This window comes from Eretmochelys imbricata, chromosome 17 (genome assembly GCF_965152235.1).
Source record: "Eretmochelys imbricata isolate rEreImb1 chromosome 17, rEreImb1.hap1, whole genome shotgun sequence".
NCBI classification, from domain to species: Eukaryota; Metazoa; Chordata; order Testudines; family Cheloniidae; genus Eretmochelys; species Eretmochelys imbricata.
Window position 1 is genome coordinate 6,713,533 of NC_135588.1, and position 22,605 is coordinate 6,736,137.

A 22,605-nucleotide genomic window follows, 5' to 3' on the forward strand; every position below is an offset into this window, starting at 1 on the left:
ACTATTTTTCTCTAGATAGCTAGAGGATTATCAAAGATACTAAATAATGTGTCATGTTTATTTGTATTACCATTACGTGTATAATGTATCACAACACTTAGCACGTTACAGCCAACACCAGGAACCTATGTATGTCTCATCAGTTGGACTCCGCTTCAGTAGTTTTCAATTCAAGAAGTACTGAAAGGCCAACGCTAAACTAACAAAAGAATGTGCAGTGTCTCTGCTGCAAGAATAACTATGCACTAGCAAAGTTGTATGCCAGGACATGGTTTTGTTTTGTTTTTTTTATTTTTATTTTTATTGCTTGTGTGGACAGCAAAACAACGCCCCTCCATATTAGGGAACAGTATCCGAACCCACACAATTATAGAATCATGTTTTCTTTTCATGTTAGCAACAAAAACCCAAACGTATATTACAATATGGATGTCCTTAAACACGTTGGTTAACATGGAGACAACCATGGTTCTTACAGTGCAGTCAGGCCCTTAGCTTTCAAAATGAAGTCCCTTGATCAGAAGCATATGAGAGGAAACAGTTCTTTATGTTCAGCCATACAACAAACAATAAAAAAACACAATAGGCAGTTCAAATTGCAGACCTATCAAATAGCCACGCCAAGAAACCCTTTTTACAAATGCTAAAAACAATAAATAATTCTAAAAATCCTTTTGGGGGGCGGGGGGGGCAGAGAAATAACTACACGCAACTTCAAAGGCATGAGACATTCAAGTAAATTGGTTGGTGTAACAATTTGATCGCTTTGCACTGCAGAATTCCCTGCTCTTACCACTGTGTCTGTATATTAGAAAGAAGTTGGATATTTTAAGATTTTTTGGTTTTTTTTTTTTAAAGGAAATTTAATCAAATCTTGCCTTCAAATCTCCCAGGTATATTGCAGACAAATTTGACACCCGTCTCCTAAAAGTGGCTTCTGGTCGTCTGAAAATTTTGGAATATAATCTGTGCCAGTTTTTAATAACATGTCACTAGTTACTTCACCTTTCCCGTACTTTGTGTACAAGTAATCTTATATTTAGCTTTTTTACAATTGACCTTCACAGTTCACTGCAAAATTACTATAGGCAGGGCGTTCTTGGTGAACCTGAGCAAATGACATGACTGGAAGACTAACCCTAGGGGTGTAAAGCCTTACAAAAGAGTATGTAGCTTTGTTCTTTGCAAACTCTATGATCACAAGGCTGTTTTTTACCAAGTTTTAACTTGTTCAATCTAATTGCCATATTCTGTCTACAAAAGGTTTTCAAGGAAGCCAAATATGTTTAAATATAGAACAAAGTTTTGCTGTTTCTCTCAGCCTCCGTATCTACTTCTCATTGGAGATAGTGGGCACGATCTTGTTCAGTCGCAAAAGGAAAGATTTCTCTACAAATCTCTGTGAGAAGGTGTACACAAAACCTGGAACCTTCTCAACTTAATTTGTTCTCAACATAAGAAGCAAAGAATTTCAAACTACAGAAACATGGCTGCAAAATTAATAATCCTTGCTAGTCGGGGAGGATATGTAAGGAAGACACAGATATGAATACCCTGTAAAAATACAATTGCATTAAAATAGAAAGATGCTCTGAACTCCTCACCAGTGTCTTGGGAAAAACTGTTACTTATTTATTTTTTGAGCACCTAGAAATGTCATAGGCAAGTTAAGTACAAATGTGGTCACCACCTTAAAGAGCAAACAATGCAAACATGACACAAGTTTGCCTCATTACTCAGCAAGAGGGTTAGCAGCTGAACATGGTTTTGTGACAGAAAACATCTAGACTGCTGGCCTGTTATCTAGGACAGCCAGCAATACCTGTTTCGGGACAACAGCTCGAATGAAGTTTCTGGGAAAGATTAAAGCTGAAAAATGTAGATAAAAGCGAGGAACTTAAGCCTACGCACCTAAGTAAGGAACAAAAAGGGTATCTAAATAAAGTATATCAAGTCCCATTGGAATTGGTTTTCAAGTTTGGGCTTTTTACACAGGATATTATAAATAACATAATGTTTAAAAATATTCAAGAAATATGGTCTTGCATTACTTTGAAGTACTGTGTGGAGTTTGCTTACCACATGTATTAGAACTATTGGCAATAGCTGCAGTAAATTACTATGAACAACAAACAGAAAACATAATTTATTTATTGCTGTGACACACACTTTCTTCCTCTCTCACCTGCATGGAAACAAACCAAAAGGAGCATATATATTATATGCTAAACTACGTAGCATAGCCAGTTGGTCCGGACCTCCCATTTCCTCTTCTTTGGTTCAATCTTCTGCTAACTTTTCAAATTGCTGTAACTATTCCACTTTTATCTGCTAGTACTTACTGTTGTCTAAATGCCCAAAAAAAAGGGGTGTGTGCATGCACAGGTAATGTTTTTCTTTGATTTTATTTGACAAAACAATTTTTTTTAAACTATTCTCAAGAGGCTAGTAAGCCAGACATTCAAAAGGTCACAAGTATAAGCTTTGGAGGTACTCTCAAATGTCCTAAGGCGTCTTATTCTAGTTCTGTACTTGATCTTCTAAAATCCCAGGCTTTTGGTAGGGATTTACACACTCACACACAATTAGATCAAATTACAAAACCCAGCTGGTATATTAAAAGGATTTATTACCTTTGACTGAAGCCTCCAGATTATTGGTTATTGCCTGTGGCCAGACACTGGTTTAGATGCACTAACAGAAGTTGACTCACCACAGCAGATCATGTGACTCCAGATTTAAAGTTTTTTCTTGTCCTATAGTGGAACCTGACGACATACCAGAACAGGAACTTTTAAGTTCTTGGAACACCATGCCTGTATCTTATGCGCACACAACCCCAGTAACTTTTCAAAATTAATTGACTTTGCTATTTGTGCATCATATTCCTTAATTATGTTTACCTGGGCAAATACTCACATCTGATTAGATTGCATCGTACATGTGGTAACAACATTCTAACACTGGATCAACTGAAATTATTGGCCTGAAAGATTCCCATCTCATTTTGGATAACAGCTTTTTATTTTTCCTTTAGCTGGCTTTGTGCCTTGCTGATGCATAAGGTGACGTTGCCAGATTGAGGACTGTGTCACTGCAGTGTCCTTCCTGCAGCAGTCTGTTGTTGACTGTTAATCTAAAGTGCTGATTCAGTGGTGCAAAGTTGCATTTTCTTCCTTGTTCTAATAATTGATTATAGTTCATTGTTGCTTTTAGTAGGAATTATATACATATATTTCTGTAAATGCAGTGCAACATTATGATGATATTTTGAATGTCTGTTTAGTTTTCTTGCTAAATTCACCTGCCTTCAGGATTTCAGATGAAAGTTTTACTTTATTTTATCTGAACTTTGATTTTTCCTAAACTAAATGTAAAATTTAATAAATGTTTTTCTACGCCTTTGTAACAGAGTAACTTAGTCTTAAAGAGACCAAGGTGGGTGAGGTAATACCTTTTATTTGATCAAGAGACAGGTTTTAGAGTGACACTGCAAATAGCTTAATTTTAGCGCTTACGGACACTGACGTTCTGATGGGAAGAGCTGGGAGATACAAAAAAATGAGTAGTTTCACATATCTTACGCAAACACTCGAGCTCTTTTAAAAGTACCATATGAATATAGGACGTTACTGTTTTAAGTGAAGCAGAGTTAATATGTATAATTTCTAGGAGTTCTACATCTTCTGTTATTTTGAGTTTGGTTCACTGTAAGTAAATTGTCTCTAGTCACTTTCATTCTGAAATAAATGTCTACTGGTAGACAAGCACCCAAAATAAATTTTTTAATTCACATCTTTTGTTTTATTCATCCTCCCTGATTGAACTAACCTCATTATCCCTAGCCTGATTCTTGCTTGCATATTTATACCTGCCTCTGGAAATTTCCACTACATGCATCCGACGAAGCAGGTATTCACCCATGAAAACTTATGCTCCAGTACATCTGTTAGTCTATAAGGTGCCACAGGACTCTGTGCCACTTTTAAAGATCCAGACTAACACGGCTACCCTTCTGATACTATCTGCTACCCAAGATCCATACACCTGGAAATCCTGGACGCCCAATCATCTCAGGCATTGGCACCCTGACAGAAGGATTGTCTGGCTATGTAGACTCCCTCCTCAGGCCCTACGCTACCAGCACTCCTAGCTATCTTCGAGACACCACTGACTTCCTGAGGAAACTACAATCCATCGGTGATCTTCCTGATAACACCATCCTGGCCACTATGGATGTAGAAGCCCTCTACACCAACATTCCACACAAAGATGGACTACAAGCCGTCAGGAACAGTATCCCCGATAATGTCACGGCAAACCTGGTGGCTGAACTTGGTGACTTTGTCCTCACCCATAATTATTTCACATTTGGGGACAATGTATACCTTCAAATCAGCGGCACTGCTATGGGTACCTGCATGGCCCCACAGTATGCCAACATTTTTATGGCCGACTTAGAACAACGCTTCCTCAGCTCTCGTCCCCTAATGCCCCTACTCTACTTGCGCTACATTGATGACATCTTTATCATCTGGACCCATGGAAAAGAAGCCCTTGAGGAATTCCACCATGATTTCAACAATTTCCATCCCACCATCAACCTCTGCCTGGATCAGTCCACACAAGAGATCCACTTCCTGGACACTACGGCGCTAATAAGCAACGGTCACGAAAACACCACCCTATACCGGAAACCTACTGACCGCTATTCCTACCTACATGCCTCCAGCTTTCATCCAGACCACACCACACGATGCATTGTCTACAGCCAAGCTCTACAATACAACCACATTTGCTTCAACCCCTCAGACAAAAACGAACACCTACAAGATCTCTATCGAGCATTCTTACAACTACAGTACCCACCTGCTGAAGTGAAGAAACAGATTGATAGAGCCAGAAGAGTACCCAGAAGTCACCTACTACAGGACAGGCCCAACAAAGAAAATAACAGAACGCCACTAGCCATCACCTTCAGCCCCCAACTAAAACCTCTCCAACGCATCATCAAGGATCTGCAACCTGTCCTGAAGGACGACCCATCACTCTCTCAGAGCTTGGGAGACAGGCCAGTCCTTGCCTACAGACAGCCCCTCAACCTGAAGCAAGTACTCACCAGCAACCACACAACAAAAACACTAACCCAGGAACCTATCCTTGCAACAAAGCCCGTTGCCAACTGTGTCCACATATCTATTCAGGGGACACCATCATAGGGCCTAATCACGTCAGTCACACTATCAGTGGCTCGTTCACCTGCACATCTACCAATGTGATATATGCCATCATGTGCCAGCAATGCCCCTCTGCCAGGTACATTGGCCAAGCTGGACAGTCTCTACGTAAAAGAATAAATGGACACAAATCAGAAGTCAAGAATTATAACATTCAAAACCAGTTGGAGAACACTTCAGTCTCTCTGGTCACTCGATTACAGACCTAAAAGTTGCAATTCTTCAACAAAAATCTTCAAAAACAGACTCCAATGAGAGACTGCTGAATTGGAATTAAATTGCAAACTGGACACCATTACATTAGGCTTGAATAAAGACTGGGAGCGGATGGGTCATTACACAAAGTAAAATTATTTCCCCATGTTTATTCAGACATTCTTGTCAACTGCTGAAAATGGCCCACCTTGAGCCTACAAAAGGCTTTTTTTTTTTTTTCTTCTCCAGCTGCTAATAGCTCACCTTACCCCATCACTCTCGTTACAGTGTGTATGGTAACACTCATTGTTTCATGTTCTCTGTGTATATAAAATCTCCCCACTGTATTTTCCACTGCATGCATCCGATGAAGTGAGCTGTAGCTCATGAAAGCTTATGCTCAAATTTGTTAGTCTCTAGGGTGCCACAAGTACTCTTTTTTTTTTTCTTTTTATAGCCATTTAGTAACAATTGTTGGCCAGGCAGGACAAACAATTTACATAATTCTTCCACCTCCCAACGGCTTAGAGAGTAAGAATTCAGACTTGACATTACTAGATAGATAGATAGATAGATAGATAGATAGATAGATTTTTTTTTTGTGGTAAGTACATTTAAACTCCTTTTATTTGGTAAGAAAAGTTCTCTAAATATAGGGTCCTATGTAACTCGGTGTACTTTTCAGTAGCTTCCGCTGTTAACCTGTCTTCTCCAAACTCATAGACATGCTCCTCTGGAAACACTTAATAATATTTGGAATACAAAGCATTATCTACTTTACTAATGTATTTCTAGAGCAACTATGATCATAGCAATTAAGGATAAGTTATTCTTTTATCTATTTGAGTGAGAAGAGACTTCTTCCAGTGTAGTGAAGATTATTATCACTACTATAATATGCACTCAAAGGCAGCAGTACGCTGTTATGGGCATGTTTGACACAGAGCTCAGATCAAGACCAAACAACATTGTCATCCCTGCCTTTCCAAACAGGGAATTTATCTTTCAAATGAATATGGTTTCACATGTGTCAGGGATGTGATGTAAGCCTCTGGGAGAATAACTTCCATGTGTATGTTTGAGAGTTACAGTGCTGCTTAAAATAAGGATTGGATACATTTGTAGAGAGAATGGAGAGATTTCGGATGTGGAAAGGCAAAAAAAAATTAGCAAATAGTTTTTGCTTCAACGCAGATCTCTGGTGATGGAGATAGTTGTATAAGTGTCGGGCAGAATGGATTTTATTAAGGATACAAAAAAAGGCCCAATTGTTTGAATGTTTTTAAAATGTCTGAACCAATTGTTGATATATCTAAGACATACGAACAGTAAAAATTGTTTTGGAAGAGTCAACAGAAAATATGGCATTGCAGAACACTACTGTTAGAACACTATCTGATATTTCTTTGGCAGCACTGGATTTAAAGCAAGCATAATTTTGTGAGGTGACAATAGCTCAACCCTGGTATAATTAGGATATCCGATTACAGATCTTTGATACTGCTGTACATTGAAGTCAATTATGGAAAACTATTTAGAAATAGTATAAACTGTTGCAAGACCATTTTAATATATTTTCCTCAGATTGCTGCATGTTCGAAATGGCAACTGCAAATATCATTTGGGAGAAGAAACATTCAAACAAGCTCAGTCTTATATGGACAAACTTGCAAAACATGGTCAAAAGGCAAACAAAGCAGCACTTTATGGGGAGTTGTGTGCACTGCTCTTTGCAAAGAGCCACTATGATGAGGTGAGTGGTGGTGTTTTTTCTTTAGGGGAGTTCTCATTAACCCTGTTAAGATTCTTCGTCACTGACTCTGTGGGCAGTCTGGGCTGGTTTTCTGACAAAGATTTCTGAACAAACCAGGATGTGTGTGTGTGAGAGGGATTAACGACAAATATTTTGTTTACCGAGGTTTTTTTGTATTTCCTTTGCTATTTGCGATAGAACAGTGCTTGGTATGGTAGTGGGCACTGATACACATTAGATTCTCTGATGGTATACTTTATTTTTATCAGTTAACATGAACCACAATGGGACCAATGTCACTTTAGTTGGTAAAGTAAAACTCCCATTGTTTTATCAAAGTCTTGCCTGAACTACAAACCCGGAAGTACTGGTAACATACAGAAAACTGACATGCTGTTTTATACAATTTAAAAAGTGGTTGCTCCAAATAATGAAAATGACTTGGCTTTAAGAAATACATACTCATAATGAAAAAAGAAAATGAGTACTTGTGGCACCTTAGAGACTAACTAAGGTGCCACAAGTACTCCTTTTCTTTTTGCGAATACAGTCTAACACGGCTGCTACTCTGAAAGCAAACATAATGAAGAAACTCCCGAAATATGTATTTTTATATTTGAGGACATTTTAATTATTTTTTTTTCTCTTCCTCATTTTCTTAAAAGCTATTCTAATACTTGTGTATATCTGGTATCTTATAGCCAAATGCACATTTGCCTGTAATTTCTTGTGGTACATATTTCACAATAATTACGCAAATAACTACAGTAGAACTTCAGAGTTATGAACTGACCAATCAACCACACACCTCATTTGGAACCGGAAGGACACAATCAGGCGGCAGCAGCAGAGATAAAAAACCAAATACAGCACAGTACTGTGTTAAACATAAACTACTTAAAAAATAAAGGGAAAGCAGCATTTTGCTTCTGCGTAGTAAAGTTTCGAAGCTGTATTAAGTCAATGTTCAGTTGTGAACTTTTGAAAGAACCACCACCATGTTCTGTTCAGAGGAACAATTGTTTCCGAGTTACGAACAACGTCCATTCCCAAGGTGTTCGTAACTCTGCGGTTCTGCTGTATATTTCAAAAAAATGCCGTGAGGTTATGGATGAGAATAGCCGAACAAGCAGAGTATTTCGTTGCAGCCATTCTGTGAATCTGATTTCAGTAAAACTGTATTAACCTGTGGCTGCTTTCAGTTCCTAAATATTTTAAACCTGACCAGAAAGTCCTAATATTATGTGCATTGTAAACATGACGTAACAATAAAAAATTAGCATTTTCCTCTTACCTGAACAAGGTAATGCTTTGTAATGTTACTGCAGAATAACATTATCTGGAAAGTTAAAAATTTAAATTAGACTTATCTAAGATTTTTCAAGTTGAAATGTTAGAAAACACTTTAAGAATTAATCTCTGAATAAATTTATCCAAGTATAAGTAAGTAAACATTTGTAGTTGTTCTTTCTAGGTAGAACCAAAGATGTATGTGTTTGCTCCTTTTCCTGCTAAAAAGATTGTCTATTTAGAAAACGGTACAGGGCCATGATACAGTGTACAGGACTGTACAGTCTCCCAGGGGTCCTGACTCTGAAACTGACTCATATGAATTCAATGAAGTCATTTAATCCCTCTTTCTTTTTTTTTTCCTCCTGGCTGTAAAAAGAGAAATATTCTGGAATTCAGGCTTAAATAATAGCTTTAAAGCAATTTAATTCCTAAATCAAAAGGTGTTATAAAAAGTCAGTCTTTTTTATTATGAGGGTCAAGTTATATTTCCTTAATGTTTCAGCACAGTTGAGTTCAAAGTTTATTATGTTGATATCTTTTTATTCCGCAGGCTTACAAGTGGTGTATAGAAGCTATGAAGGAGATCAAAGTTGGCTTGCCAGTAAAAGTAGTGGTGGATGTCTTAAGACAAGCTTCAAAGGTGAATTTAACGTTCAGATTCGTAGCATAGTTACAAATGAGATCTATTAAGGCAAGCTTATATTAAATTAACATATTTTAAAGCATATAGAACACTTGGATAACCTGTTCCAGTTCAGTGGCATGGTATCTTGTTTGCCCAGTTACTTTGCCAACTTCTATTTAGTGCCTAAAATCAACTACTTGAATTTTGGATCAGTGAAGACTTAGCACATCATTTAAAATGATACACTTTAACCTTCCTGCTGTGAAAAACTGAGTTATAGCTGTTTTAAGGAACAATATTATCTACAGGCCAGTCTGTGTATACACCTGCTGTATGGCATGCTGGTGTGTAATTTGTTTAGTCCTGAGGTGCATTAAAAGTTACCTAGTCAGCAGTACACATCAGCAAGGTCCACACGGACACTTAGTGCACACCACACTCAAGCACCACGCACTGAGTGGATGATGTAGAGAGTTGGCTTGCTCCCCTATCTTATCATAAATAGGTGAAATGCAACAGTTTCTTCTGTTTCGAGTGCTGATTCCTGAGGGTATTCACTGCATGTGTTGTGCGTCTGGGACCAGAAATTCTTCAATAGCAGTGTCCATTGTTCTGCACCTGCATGCTATGCCTCCTTGTGCTGCAAATTGTGGGCATACGTGGCAACACAGACTGGCTGCCCACCCAGTTGCTGTTCTGCCACTCACAAGTTGGGGGCACAGAATCCTCCTGTGTCCACATTCTCTTCTTCCTCTTTTTGTTTACCTGTAAATAATTGCAAGTAGCGTCTGGGAAGATTTTCATGAATTCACTTCAGAATTCTTTAGTAATGATGGTTAAGGCTGCAATTTAGTCGCGGAAGTCACGGAATTCGTGACTTCAGCCTGCGGTGGTTGGGAGCTGCAGAGTCCTCTGCTGCCCGCTGGGGCAGGAAGCTGTGGGGTACTCCCGCCACCGCTGGCAGCCCCTGAAGCTCCCTGCCGCTGGCAGCAGTGGGGGAACCCCCCCGCTACCGACAGTGGTGCAATGGGAGAACCTTCCAGCTCCTGGCCGCCAGGGATGGCAGGCAGCTCCGGGCTGCTGCGGAGGAACCCCCTGAGCTCCCAGCCTCCTGCGGGCAGCTTGGGATGCCCAGAGCTCCAGGCGGCAGGGTACCCTGCAGCCCCCAGCTGCTACAGGCAGCTCCTAGTCCCTACAGCTGCCACGCTTGAAGTAGTGTGGGATCCGCAGATCCCCATTTTGTCAGGGATATTCTTAGTAAAAGTTAGGAACATGTCATGGCTTGCGTGAATATTTCTTTTTTTCCCGTGACCTGTCCATGACTTTTACTAAAAATATCCGTGACAAAATCTTAGCCTTAATCATGGTGAATATTTTGAAACTGAAGGTACTAGTAGGTGAATAAGTTCATATCTAGAACAGACATGCTTTGAAAATACAGTCTCATGTAAACTTTATTTCCTGTCTTTTTAGGCTTGTGTTGTAAAACGTGAATTTAAGAAAGCTGAACAGTTAATAAAGCATGCAGTATATCTTGCACGGTAAGTAACACTACTGAAAATACCATCTCAAACTATCTTCCATTACTGCCACTTGTTAACATTTTTGTCTTTCCAAGGGAGCATTTTGGAGCCAAACACCCAAAATATTCAGACACACTATTAGACTATGGATTTTACTTGCTCAACGTAGATAATATATGCCAGTCTGTTGCAATTTATCAGGTAAGTTTCAGTGTCCTATGTCTTTGTTCTCTTTTTAATGTTGATAGACATTCAAATATTTCCATTTGTGCTCATGTAACAGCTGTCTGGGGTAGCTGAGAATTTAGTTGTTTGGTTTTGTTTTTTCATTTTTGTTTTTGTTTTTAAATAACTTCAGAAACTTGTAGTTCTTAGACTTTTTTTTTTTCTTCAATTTTGAAGTGTTTGTTTTTTGCAGTAGGAATGTGTATATATATACACACACACGTGCTGGCACCCCTTTTTTCTGACTTGCTAATATTTTGAACTAGAAGTCACTAGTCAAATAGGTATGATCATATTCATATATAGTATTTTTTGGTGTTGGTCACTTATTTGCTCCTTAAGTAAATCAAGTCACAAACTTTCTTAGCTCATGTCTATATTAAAAGGTAAAGTAACGTGCATTTGCGCACATTTTGGTTTGAGTGATTTATTTCAGTTTAGCGTACTCTGGTGAAAAACTAAACCCAATAATTTAAGACAAGCTAGCACAGTGTTCTTTAAGTGGAGTGTGTTGAAGTTTTTCTGTTGTAGAAATACTTGTTAATTTCTAGGAAGTCATTTTATTTTTTTCCTTAAAAATAAACTAACTAGCTAACCTTGCAGGTGCATTTACTATATTACCCTAACAAAAAGAGAGAGTAAAATTCTTAGGGTGTCTATTTGCAAAGAGCTTTATGTAATTATCCTGTCTTGGAAGCTTGAATTATACTTTCAGATAAGCATTTTATATTTAGTCTTTCAGGTATCCTTACTTTTAGAGAGACCAATTGAATTCCCACTTTAATTATAAACTTCCAAGCCACAGTAAGAATGATATCTTCTGTAGAGAGGTAGTAGTTCTTTAGATTTAGAAACATGATAGAAATTCGGGAAATGTTCACAATGTAAGGGGCTTTTCTTGTGACTATTTCAGACAGCTCTTGATATCCGACAGTCAGTGTTTGGAGGTAAAAACATCCATGTAGCTACAGCTCATGAAGACTTGGCTTATTCTTCTTACGTTCACCAGTATAGTTCTGGAAAATTTGACAATGCACTGTGAGTACTGTGGTTGTTTTAAGCAGTGAGAAAATGTTGGTCCCTAATTTAGTGCAGTAAATGGGAAGAAATGTACTTTATAAATAGTTTGCAAATTGGTTTCTTGAAACCGATTAAATATCTCTAATTCTTATAATGTATAAATTGGGTCCACGTACTTTATAGATCCCTTTTTTATTTGGTGATGATTTGACCAGTAAACTTTAGAGAATAAGAAAATTAATTCAAAAATGTATGTATTTGAACTTTTGTTTCAGATTCCATGCTGAACGTGCTATTGGCATTATCACTCACATTCTTCCTGAAGATCATCTTCTCTTGGCCTCTTCCAAGAGAGTTAAAGGTAGCCCGTTTAGTTACAGTACTGGAGCATTGTTAATTTAATGCCTTATTGGTGGACGTCAGTTATTGAATTGCATTTTATTTCTGTTGTCCTATAGAGGTAGTGTAACACTGATATTCCCCCCACCCTTCCTTGCCCCCACTACCAAGTAACAATTCTATTAATTGGTCTGGCAATAAAAACTGTATCTTAAAGAGCCTTTCCTAGAAAGTAAAGATGCAGGTAATTTTTCTTATATTTTCACCATTTTCATAGCTTTCCTAGAATTCTACATCAATTCATTGCCAAATTCTATGTGGATTTAAAGGGAATTATCTGATGGGTTAGCCAGGTTGTATAGAGGTTGTCCAATGTTCTGCCATGTGCGTGATCTGAATTTGAGGTTTTATGTCTGTCGATGTGGCCTGACAGTGCTATGGAGGCCTTGTCCTCCACCACCTAGCAGTGTTTCATCTTTCTTTTTAGAAACAAGTGTTTAGTTTTAGTGCAATGATTCTCAAACTGTGGTATGCATAAGTACTTCAGTTGGTCTCTGGAGCAGTTTTTTGTCACGTGGTGACTGTCAGTCTTCAAGCAGTGATGGTTCTGGTTCTTTGTAGGTGCAGCCCAGTTCAGAGCTCTCATTTGATTTCTAGAAGTTTCTTTTGACTAACTGAAGCAGAAAAGCAAGTACTTCTCTGCATTTTGCACAGCTGCTTCATTACTTTACCAGATTATTTTTTGTTGTAAATGCAACTGTGATCAGATTTGCAGATGGAAGCAAGTACATGGGGAGACAGAACCAAACTGTGAAGTGATCAGGAAAAATTTAGAACTGTGGCATCTTCAAGTGATGAGAAGAGATTCTGTACTAATAAAGTTACGTCTTACAGTCAGGGAGACAAAATAAACTTCATCAATAATATGGAAGATGTTACCTACTGTTGTGGCAGTAGCATTAAAACGAATTTATTGTAATGCTTCTCCTTAATATTGTCATCTTATTATTCAGTGTAACCAACCCCTGTAGCTGCTGAAGGGAAGGCATGAGAGGTTAGAATGGAGGTATCCACAGGAGGTTCTGTGTCTTAGGAAGTGATGCACAATCTGGGAGGTAGGGATGTAAGAGTGAAAATCGAAAAGATGAATTTCAGGAGTCCAAGAGGAGCTTAGAATATATGCACAATGTGAGAGGCTGTTGCTGTTTTTCCTCGCAAATATATGAAATAGTCTCCTGGCTGCAGAAGTTTTGAACCTGAAAATATACTGTCGTATTGGATGGGGTATTTCTCTCAAGTGCTTTCTTTTTAAACCAAAAAAACGGACTTCAGTCCTGAGTGGGGAGCACTGCAGATGAATCCCTCACAGTCCCAGGGGAAAGAGGAGAAAATGCCTCTTTCTTTTGTCTAGTATCCCTTTCTGTCTGACCAGGTAGTGGCACCGATGGGCTTAGTAGAAAGCTGGGCCTGAGGCTTAAGGAATAAGTTAGCCTGACCTTCGGCCTTTGAAGGGATCGAGAACATTATCAGAAAGTTGCATTGCACAACTCTTAGGTAATAAAAGAAACCGACTAGTTCTGTAGTGGTGTAAGTTCTAGTAGTGCTTTCCTGTAGCCATTGCCTTCCTCTCTCTGACACTTACAAATATTCATTACCATGTGTGAACTGGCTTAATGGTATGGGCCCAAATTCTATGAAGAGTCTTAATTTGCTGGGGTTTCCATAACTGAAGAACTGCTGGAAACAAGAGTCTTTGTATACAGTATTCCTTATAACGCCTCAACGACTTTTTTTCTTCCCACACAGTTTTGCTTTGAAGTATTAGGTTTTAGCCTCCCCTGTCAAAACTAATTTCAAATGCTGTCTATAGCACAAAGATAGATTTGTAAAGTATAAATAAGCCCTTGTAAAAATTACTGAAAATATAAATCCTCTAGCTAAGTTTCACACTTAGACACTTTCACACTTGGACTTGAAAAGCTAACGGATACAAAATGCAACATATATCTTAATGGGAAACAATTAACAGGAAACACAAAGCTTGATTGAAAGTCTCTTCAATTGTATGTGGTGGTGGTTTGTGAATATAACCTTATGGGATTCTTCTTTCTATTGCTGATATCTCTGTGCATCTAGAACACATGGACGTGATTTTTTTTCTCTTCCATATTCAGCACTTATCCTGGAGGAGATTGCTATTGACTGTCACAATAAGGAAACTGAGCAGAGGTTACTTCAAGAAGCTCACGATTTGCACCTGTCTTCACTCCAGTTAGCTAAAAAAGCCTTTGGGGAATTCAACGTACAGACAGCAAAACACTATGGCAACCTGGGCAGACTTTATCAGTCAATGAGAAAATTTAAGGTAGGACCAGATGGCTATTAAATTTCTCAATTAAAAAACAAACAAATCAGTAGCTCTTAGAGAAGTAGCTCTAAAGGCAGCACAACTTATCAATTCCATTGTAATAGATGAGTATTACCATTTTTTAATGCTCTTCTGATTGTTTTAACCTGACTATGGGTGCTACCTTCATAGATGGAAAAAATTCCTAGTACTTAGTGCTTCACCTCTCTAAAGTATTGTACAGATATTAATAAAAACTACTTTCTTACACAGCAAGTCAGTGTCAGAGCCCGGAGATCCTGATTACCAGTCCTTTGCAGACTCCACTGCATTTCAAGCCTTTTGTCGAATAAGTGTAATGGAATCCTCTAGATAAGCTGTCGCCTATACCGCTGCTTTTTATGTCTGATGTATGGGAATCCTTGTCTTTTGTTTTTGTGGGGGGGTGTAATGTCTGTCATGGCTTATTTATGTGGTTTTGGATCTTTCAGGAAGCAGAAGAAATGCACATCAAAGCAATTCAGATTAAGGAGCAGCTTCTTGGTCAAGAAGATTATGAAGTCGCCCTATCAGTGGGACATCTAGCTTCTCTCTATAACTATGACATGAATCAATATGAAAATGCAGAAAAGCTTTATCTGAGATCAATAGCAATCGGTGTGTAATTTTTAGAACAAATTACTGTACTGAGCAATGATGATAGAGTAAAACAAAGGCCTCTTTGTTAATAAAAGTATAAATGAATAAAGGAATGTTGATACAATACATTTGCATAACCGATATGTGGATTCAATCTAACTATGATGCTTAACCTTGAATGGCAAACAATATATTTTAGTGTTCCATGAGAACCCAGTCAACAGTAGCTGCAAAACAGTAACTTTTAAACTAACTGACACTTGAAACGTTTAGGAAAGTGACTGTTTTAGAAAGTCCAATTAATTATCTTGGAGTTAACTTCTTGGACTGTTACCTAGAGGCTCATTTTAATCATGGTTTGAAGCAAGAATTGTAGTCAGAGCTTCAAAGAAATGGAAGACCAATATGTGCAGTAGCCCTTTTATGATGAGACTTGCCTCCCCCTCCCTGGCTCATCTACCACTTGCAGTGAATTTTGCCCAAGGAAACATTCAATTCATAATGTCAGATTTAGCACAGTCTTATAAGGTAGTTCAGTTAGTGCTCATAATTCATTGGAGTGAGACAAGGTGAATAAACTGCATGAGACACCCCACCCCCCCGCCGTAGACTCCCTTTTTTTCATGTTGGGTTATGATAACAGTTGAAATCTGGTTGAGATTGCCCCAGAAATTAAGTAGGGTATTAAAGTAAAAGGGCTGAAATGCATTGGGGAGTAGTCACAGGGAAACATACGCATTGCACTCCTTTTATTAAGTACTAAATTTTACTCCTGCTAACTAAAAGATAATGAATATGTGGTTCATATTATCATAGGCAAAATGGCCTGAGAGATGAAGAATTAAGCATGGTTAAATTATCGTGTTCTTCAATTTTGTTTTCTTTTGGATTTCTTTAGGAAAGAAGCTTTTTGGCGAAGGTTACAGTGGACTAGAATATGATTACAGAGGTCTCATTAAACTGTACAATTCCATTGGCAATTATGAGAAAGTATTTGAATACCACAATATTTTGGCCAGTTGGAACCGGTTGCGGGATCGGCAGTTCTCAGTTACAGATGCTCTGGAGGATGTAAGCACCAGCCCTCAATCCACTGAAGAAGTAGTCCAGTCTTTTCTGATGTCTCAGAACATTAATGGACAGAATAGCTAGAGAACTTGGTCGATTAACCAATTAAGTTTTTTCCCCCAGATTACAAGGGAAAGTCATACTGTGAAATCTAAACCATGTAGTTTTCTGGGGGCTGGAATTTGCTTTGAAACACTGGTCCAGTCCATTGAAGAGTGCCCATACAGATGAATATGAGTTAAGTTCTTATCAGCATGTGTATGGCATGTTTAGTTTGGCTTATTGAATTTGAATACCAAACACCAGGATCCCCCTCCCCCTTCTTTTGCAAAAGAAGCTACTTTGCAGGAAATCTGCAAATAAACTTAAATAAAACTGTTTAAGAGTTAAAAGAGTTGCATCCTTATTATGAAAGGAAGGTTTCAGCAAGAAAATTCTTCCAGCAAGTAGAAGTAATAAATACTCTATTGTAAGAAATGGAAAAAGGTGTTTATACTTTATGCATTGTAGCAGAGCTAATGATAAATATTAACAAAAGAGGAAATGCCCTAGCTTTGTTTGCTGCCTTATGAAGAAAAGTGGCAAAGAACCACTCCAGAAAGAAATGTATGTGTTGTAAACCATGCTAGTTTGTTATGGAAGTAACCGCCGTGTGTTGTTTTTAATCATCTGAATTGGACCAGCATTCATCTGTAAGTGATAGAAGATCCAGTAGACCAGCAATCCAAATTTCCTTTGGTACAGTACAAGAGCTATAATAATTTTCCATAAAAGGACCAGGAGAATCAAAAGTGGACCAGCCTGTCTAGAAAAGTGTCTTTGGACCAGTGGCTTTAATTTAATATTTCTGCCCCTGCATTCACTTTTAAAGTAGAATTATTTCATTTAGATGTACGATCAGTGATAATACAAAAATATATTCATGTGATAGATACAAAACTAGGAATTGAACATTCTTTAGCAGTTGCAATGGCATGTTTTCAACTAGTAAGCTTATACAGATATTAAAATGTCAATGCCATAAGCAAAAACTAGAAATGCTTAACTGTTTGCTGCAGCCATTCTTTTCTTTTTTAAATGGGCTTACTCTAACAATTGAGGCAGTAACTTGTTTATACTGACTAATAGTTTTGTATTACAATACAGTTCAATTTTCTGTTTCTGAAGATCACAGCTTATTGTACAGTTTGCAGGGGTCAGTGGAAAATGCCAAAAAAGCACAACAGGTCTTTTTTGTGATGCTCATTTCTACATTAAACAATAGTACAACCAGAAACTGATTCCTCTATGTTAATTTAAAAAGCTTCAGTCAGATGTAAAGATCCCTTAACAATGCCTCTCTCACTAGCTTGTCTTAATTTTTGTTTTGCGTTTTTTTGTTTTTGTTTTGTTTTGCTTTAATTGAACCAAGTCTGTTTTAATGTTGAGGTAATCAAAATTTTTGAAAAATCTACATAGCATAGCAAACTAGAAATAAGTCATTGCTTTTACCTCAATTCTTATTATAGTGGCACAAACAGTGCCTCTATAGTTAAGGGTCTGTCAGTTTTCCCCCCTATTTTCAGGGGTTTATAATTTGGCTGTGAAAATTCAGTCCAGGTTGAAGCATGGCAAACAACTACAGTACTTGGAGTGAATTTTTTTATTTGTTATGAAGTTTTTTTGTCTTCAGATTATAAGAGTGCGGCACACAAAAAATAGAAGTTAGTGATTTCAGACACTTCTTTGAACTCCTATAATTTTAATAATGGCTTTGGTTTTAAACTGAAAAGTTGCAGGCCAATAGTTCGTAAACTAGTGCCTTCAAGTTTTTTTTGAGGGGGAGTAACACCAAGTTAAAAAATTAGTTACTTAATTTGGAAATGTGTTTTTAGCGCTAGTGTAGTTGTGATTCTTTCATTAAAAATAAGGGATGGCTTATGCAACCCAGTAGAATAACTGGTAGCATTAAGACTTCAACAGCTTTTAATGTAATCGGAAACTGTATTAGATTCTCCATAGTAATTTTTGTTCAAGTGAAAATTACACTTTTTAAAATGTCCCCAAACACATTTGCAAGATAAATTGCAACTAAATAAATATTTAGGTCCCTAAATATGTGTTTACACTTTAGGAATAATTATAGACTATCAGGTAAATAATATGCATTAAAATTGATACATTGTTACAGGAGCTTGTTCTCATATTTTTAAACTTTTTAAATAAAGTCACTTTAAACCTATTTAAAATAATACCCTTTATTTTATTTTAAACCTCCAGAAATTCAGGGAAAAAAGCTTAAAATTCTGTCCAAAACAAAACTAGTGATCTATGTATTGCAGACATACCCAGAAGCCTCAAACTAGTAAGTAATCTTTCATTCTTGGCACATTCCATATGCTCTGGATTCCTAATCTTGGGTCTCTGCTTCTAGTTTATAACTAAGAGGGAACTCCCAAGTTCTCAAAGTTTTTGTTTTTTATCCTGAGACACTGGTAGATGTCCTATGTACTCACCTTTGCCACTTTCTCAGGCTCCTTTATTGTTCCATCATCAGTTCCTTTCTAACAATGGTCAACAACAGTTTCCAAAAAATGCCACAGTTCCAGTGTCATTCCTGCTCCTCCCCTGATTAACTTAATTTTGCTTGAAGGACTCTTGTCTTCCCTTGTTGCATCAAGCCTAAAATTTAGATTATAGACTCTTAGGGAGCATGGATAGTATCTTCTTAGTGTTGTAAAGTACCCACTTCTCTTTTCCCCTGAGGGGGTTGGCAACTGGGAGGTTGGGAGTGCACAACTTGGTTCTGTAGAGAAACGTCTTTTTTTCCCAATCACCTAACAAAACATTTCAATTCTTTTTTGACCAAGAACTTTTTTGCTTTCCAGCGCACATTGGCTATATTTCAGCCAGTGTGACAGATGCATTATGTGATCACTCAGACGGAGATGCATGTGCTGTTGAAGCAACTCCGATATTCTGTAGTACCCGTGGGGTTTTATCTAGAGTGAATTTGAAACCCTAAAAGTTACCCAGAATTTTTTTCTTCTCCCAGCAGGCTATGTGGCCTAGAGAAACATGACTTTAAGCTCATGAATACTCTCAATTTAATAAAACTATTGGAATATTTTAGTACATTGCTGAATTGGGCCCTAACGGACTATCTGGTTGCATCTCACAGCTATGTCCTAGCAGGTCTGAGTGTCAAAGCATATTACTTGCAGAGTAGAACGGCTGCGGCTGGCAACAGACTTCTTAGTATAGGAGGCTTACAAAACAACCACATGGCCTGCTCTAAGTGCTGTACGTTGGCATCTTAACTTATGCTGCCTTGTTGCAGAACCTATTCCCCATCTAGTGTTCCTCAAACTTTCCTGGCCCCCTACAGATTTCTGTTCAGGATCTCTCTTGAATTTCCCCTTCATGTTACTACAGAAGTCTTAACCTCCTGTGCGGTTTGTTGGACTATTGTGTTTGACGCAAACTTGGTGGTGGTAGACGCATTACCTGACTTTCCTTACCGCTGCTGCCTGTTGCAGTGTATTGTTGACACTTTGTTTAAAAAGCAGAGAGATTTTTGGTTCCCTAAGCTCCTATAAATGGGAATCTAGTGTGTGAGAGATGGTCAAAGAAAATGACTTGCCCTATAATTCTTCATCTGAAAAAAATACCACATCTGTAGATGGCCCTTCATTCACCTTTAAAATTAAGGAGGTCTATTCATGCTTTTCTCTCACCCGGTTTAGAACGTATGTAATTTCCCTGTGGCTCTATGTATGGGGTTGCAATTTAGTAGTACTTTTTCCACTTGTACATTGAGCAGCCAACCATGAAACACTGGGCAGGGCTGATGCATTGGCACTTGGTCTGTGCAAAATGCACTGGAGTTCCTCAAAGGGTCAACGACCTTGAGGAGGTACTGTATAATCTTAGGCTTGAAGTGGAGACCCAAGAGTGGGAATCCAGTGAAATACTTTTTCCAAAGAAATAAATTTACAGGTAAGTCATTTTTTTTTTATTTTTTTTTTTTTAAATAGTCTGCAATACCTTGACACAAGAGTGTCCAGGACAGAATTTCAGTCTTCGCTCCAAATTTCTCAGCTTTGGTTTTAAATTTAAAGCTCTAACATTTGTTTGAATGTGGGCTTTGGTTTTGTGAATCAGTTTTATTTGTATCTTCTATTTTATGCAAACACTGCAATTTGTAAAGAAAAGGAAGAAAGTGATGTCAGGGTTTCCTCTATTCTTTGTTCCGCTGTTCTTAGAATCAGTCAACTGTAAGAATGGATGTTTTTTCCCAACCTCAGGAGGAGTGTTGTGGTTTTTTTTTTTTTATGGAATGGGAGGAACATATGCTACTTTAAGATGGGTAAGGAGAAAAAGTCACGGTAAGATGTTTAAACACATATCCCTCTGTTACTTGAAGTAAAATAGCTAGTAACTATTGCGCTCCGAGCAGTTGGCTGGTCACTTTATTTTGTGATGTTACTTACAACCAACAAGTGTCTGTCTTTCTCTTTCAGAGAAGTCTTTACATGCACTCACTACTTCGTTGTATAGATACCAATTGTTTAAACTCCTTTTTTTTTTTTTTTTTGCACACAAGTGTTTTTGTTGATCAATAATTTTGAAAGTTTTTTTTGTTGAATTCTAACTTATTAGGAAAATAACATTCTTTTCATAACTTTAAAAATTAAATTTAAAAAAATGCTGCCGTCTGTAATTTGCTAACGGTGCCATTGTGCTGCTGCTTCTGGTACAAAAATAATGCACATTTTATTTAATTACCTTTTTATAGTCGCACATACTGGTAGAGTTACAAAAAAGGAAACCTCCTCGTGCCTAAAACATGATTGAATATGTTGACAAAACCTTTACTTGATTTTAAAACTGACTGGATTTTACTTTACAGCATGGTAGCAAAGATAGCTGGATGGTTGTTGCTATTATCGGTCTCTAAACAAAGTTTCTAATCCTGTTGCCTGTGCAGAAACTTTATTGTACTTACAATTTTATTAACCTTTTTTTTTAAAGTGTTGCTGGCCAAGTGCTAATTGCAAGTCTGAATATTCTGTTTGTTGTGGAGATTTCCATGTTTGACACAAATGGCCTGTTGCACATTTCATTTCTTGGCCTTTTGGGGATTCTTGCAGTGGGAAGGAGGAGGCGGGATTTTATCCAGAGATCTGGACTATATATACACATTTGACATCACCGGTAATGCTTTTGTCCCCAAATCTCAGGAGTGTTTTAGGCAGTGAAATAGGTTTCCCGTCACTGATACCAAGATGCGTGTTCTAGGGTCTCGTTAACAATATTTCATTGCAGTCCTAGGTATCTATAGCATGAGTGGCCTTAGTGAATTTGTTGAAGTGCAAATTTTTTTTTCAAAAGTAAATTTTAAGATGAAAAATATATACTATATAAATATATAGAGAGATATCTAGAAACTTGGTTTGTGGTGCACAAGTTAAGTGTTGGATCACTAAATAACTGTCGCAGGTACCATACGTGTAACTCTCTTTTTCTTTTTATGTATATTCCTTTATGGGAAGCAATGTTGCCATGGTAACTAAAACTTTACCATTTATTTCTTACCTTATGATGTGAATGAACTCTGCATTTTATTGACTATTACCAGGTTCAGTACTATTTTTATACTTTATTGTACTACAGGGGATTTTAATTTAATAGCATTCTAAAAAAACGTTGCTTGAACTATTTAAAGCAAAATACTAAAACAAAGACCACCTTTGAAACCGGAATCCCCACTTACAGTGCCACAGTAATTTATATGAACGTATTTTGATCATTATTAGACTTTGAACACCATTCTATTTGTTGTGTCGATAACCTTTCGTATCCTACTTCACACAAACTGCAGTGCCCAACATTATTTGTAACCATCAAACCATACTGAGTATGTTTGTAACCAGCATTGTGATATTCTGTAATTGTATTGCTAAAATGAATTATTGACCTAATAAATATAGTGTTCCTGCATTCAGAGTATTTGCCTTGAATTTAGTTACAATTGTGCCCTCCAAAAAGCCTGTTCTTTTCTCCTCTATCCCATAGACACCCGTAGAATTGAATAGTCAACTTGCAGATTGCATACCTTTTTCAGCAAGTTCCACTGATGGAACAAAAATGCAGTACCCTTCTGTGATGCTGAAGAGTGCATTACAGCACAGTTTCAACCAACAAGTGAGTGTAATGCTTATCATTCATGCTTGAGAGGAAAGGTGTGAATATTCTGTGGATTCCAATGTGTGCAACTCCTACTTAAAGAAGAAAAGGATACTAAGGGCCTGATCTCCTTTTGAAAAGTGTAACATTAACTCTGTTCATCAGTTGAAACT

At 37.6% G+C, this 22,605-nt stretch overlaps 1 protein-coding gene across 1 annotated transcript in view; it reads left to right on the forward strand.

The window, feature by feature from the left end:
- Window positions 1-22,246, forward strand: part of APPBP2 (amyloid beta precursor protein binding protein 2) — a 44,288-nt gene extending 22,042 nt beyond the window's left edge. The window contains exons 5-13 of the mRNA XM_077836685.1: window positions 7,017-7,185; window positions 9,029-9,118; window positions 10,577-10,644; window positions 10,722-10,827; window positions 11,765-11,889; window positions 12,147-12,232; window positions 14,385-14,575; window positions 15,049-15,214; window positions 16,095-22,246. Coding sequence (XP_077692811.1) covers window positions 7,017-7,185; window positions 9,029-9,118; window positions 10,577-10,644; window positions 10,722-10,827; window positions 11,765-11,889; window positions 12,147-12,232; window positions 14,385-14,575; window positions 15,049-15,214; window positions 16,095-16,348 — 1,255 coding nt within the window. The 3' untranslated portion in view covers window positions 16,349-22,246. The remainder of the gene's footprint in view (window positions 1-7,016; window positions 7,186-9,028; window positions 9,119-10,576; window positions 10,645-10,721; window positions 10,828-11,764; window positions 11,890-12,146; window positions 12,233-14,384; window positions 14,576-15,048; window positions 15,215-16,094) is intronic.
- Window positions 22,247-22,605: the final 359 nt, after the last annotated feature.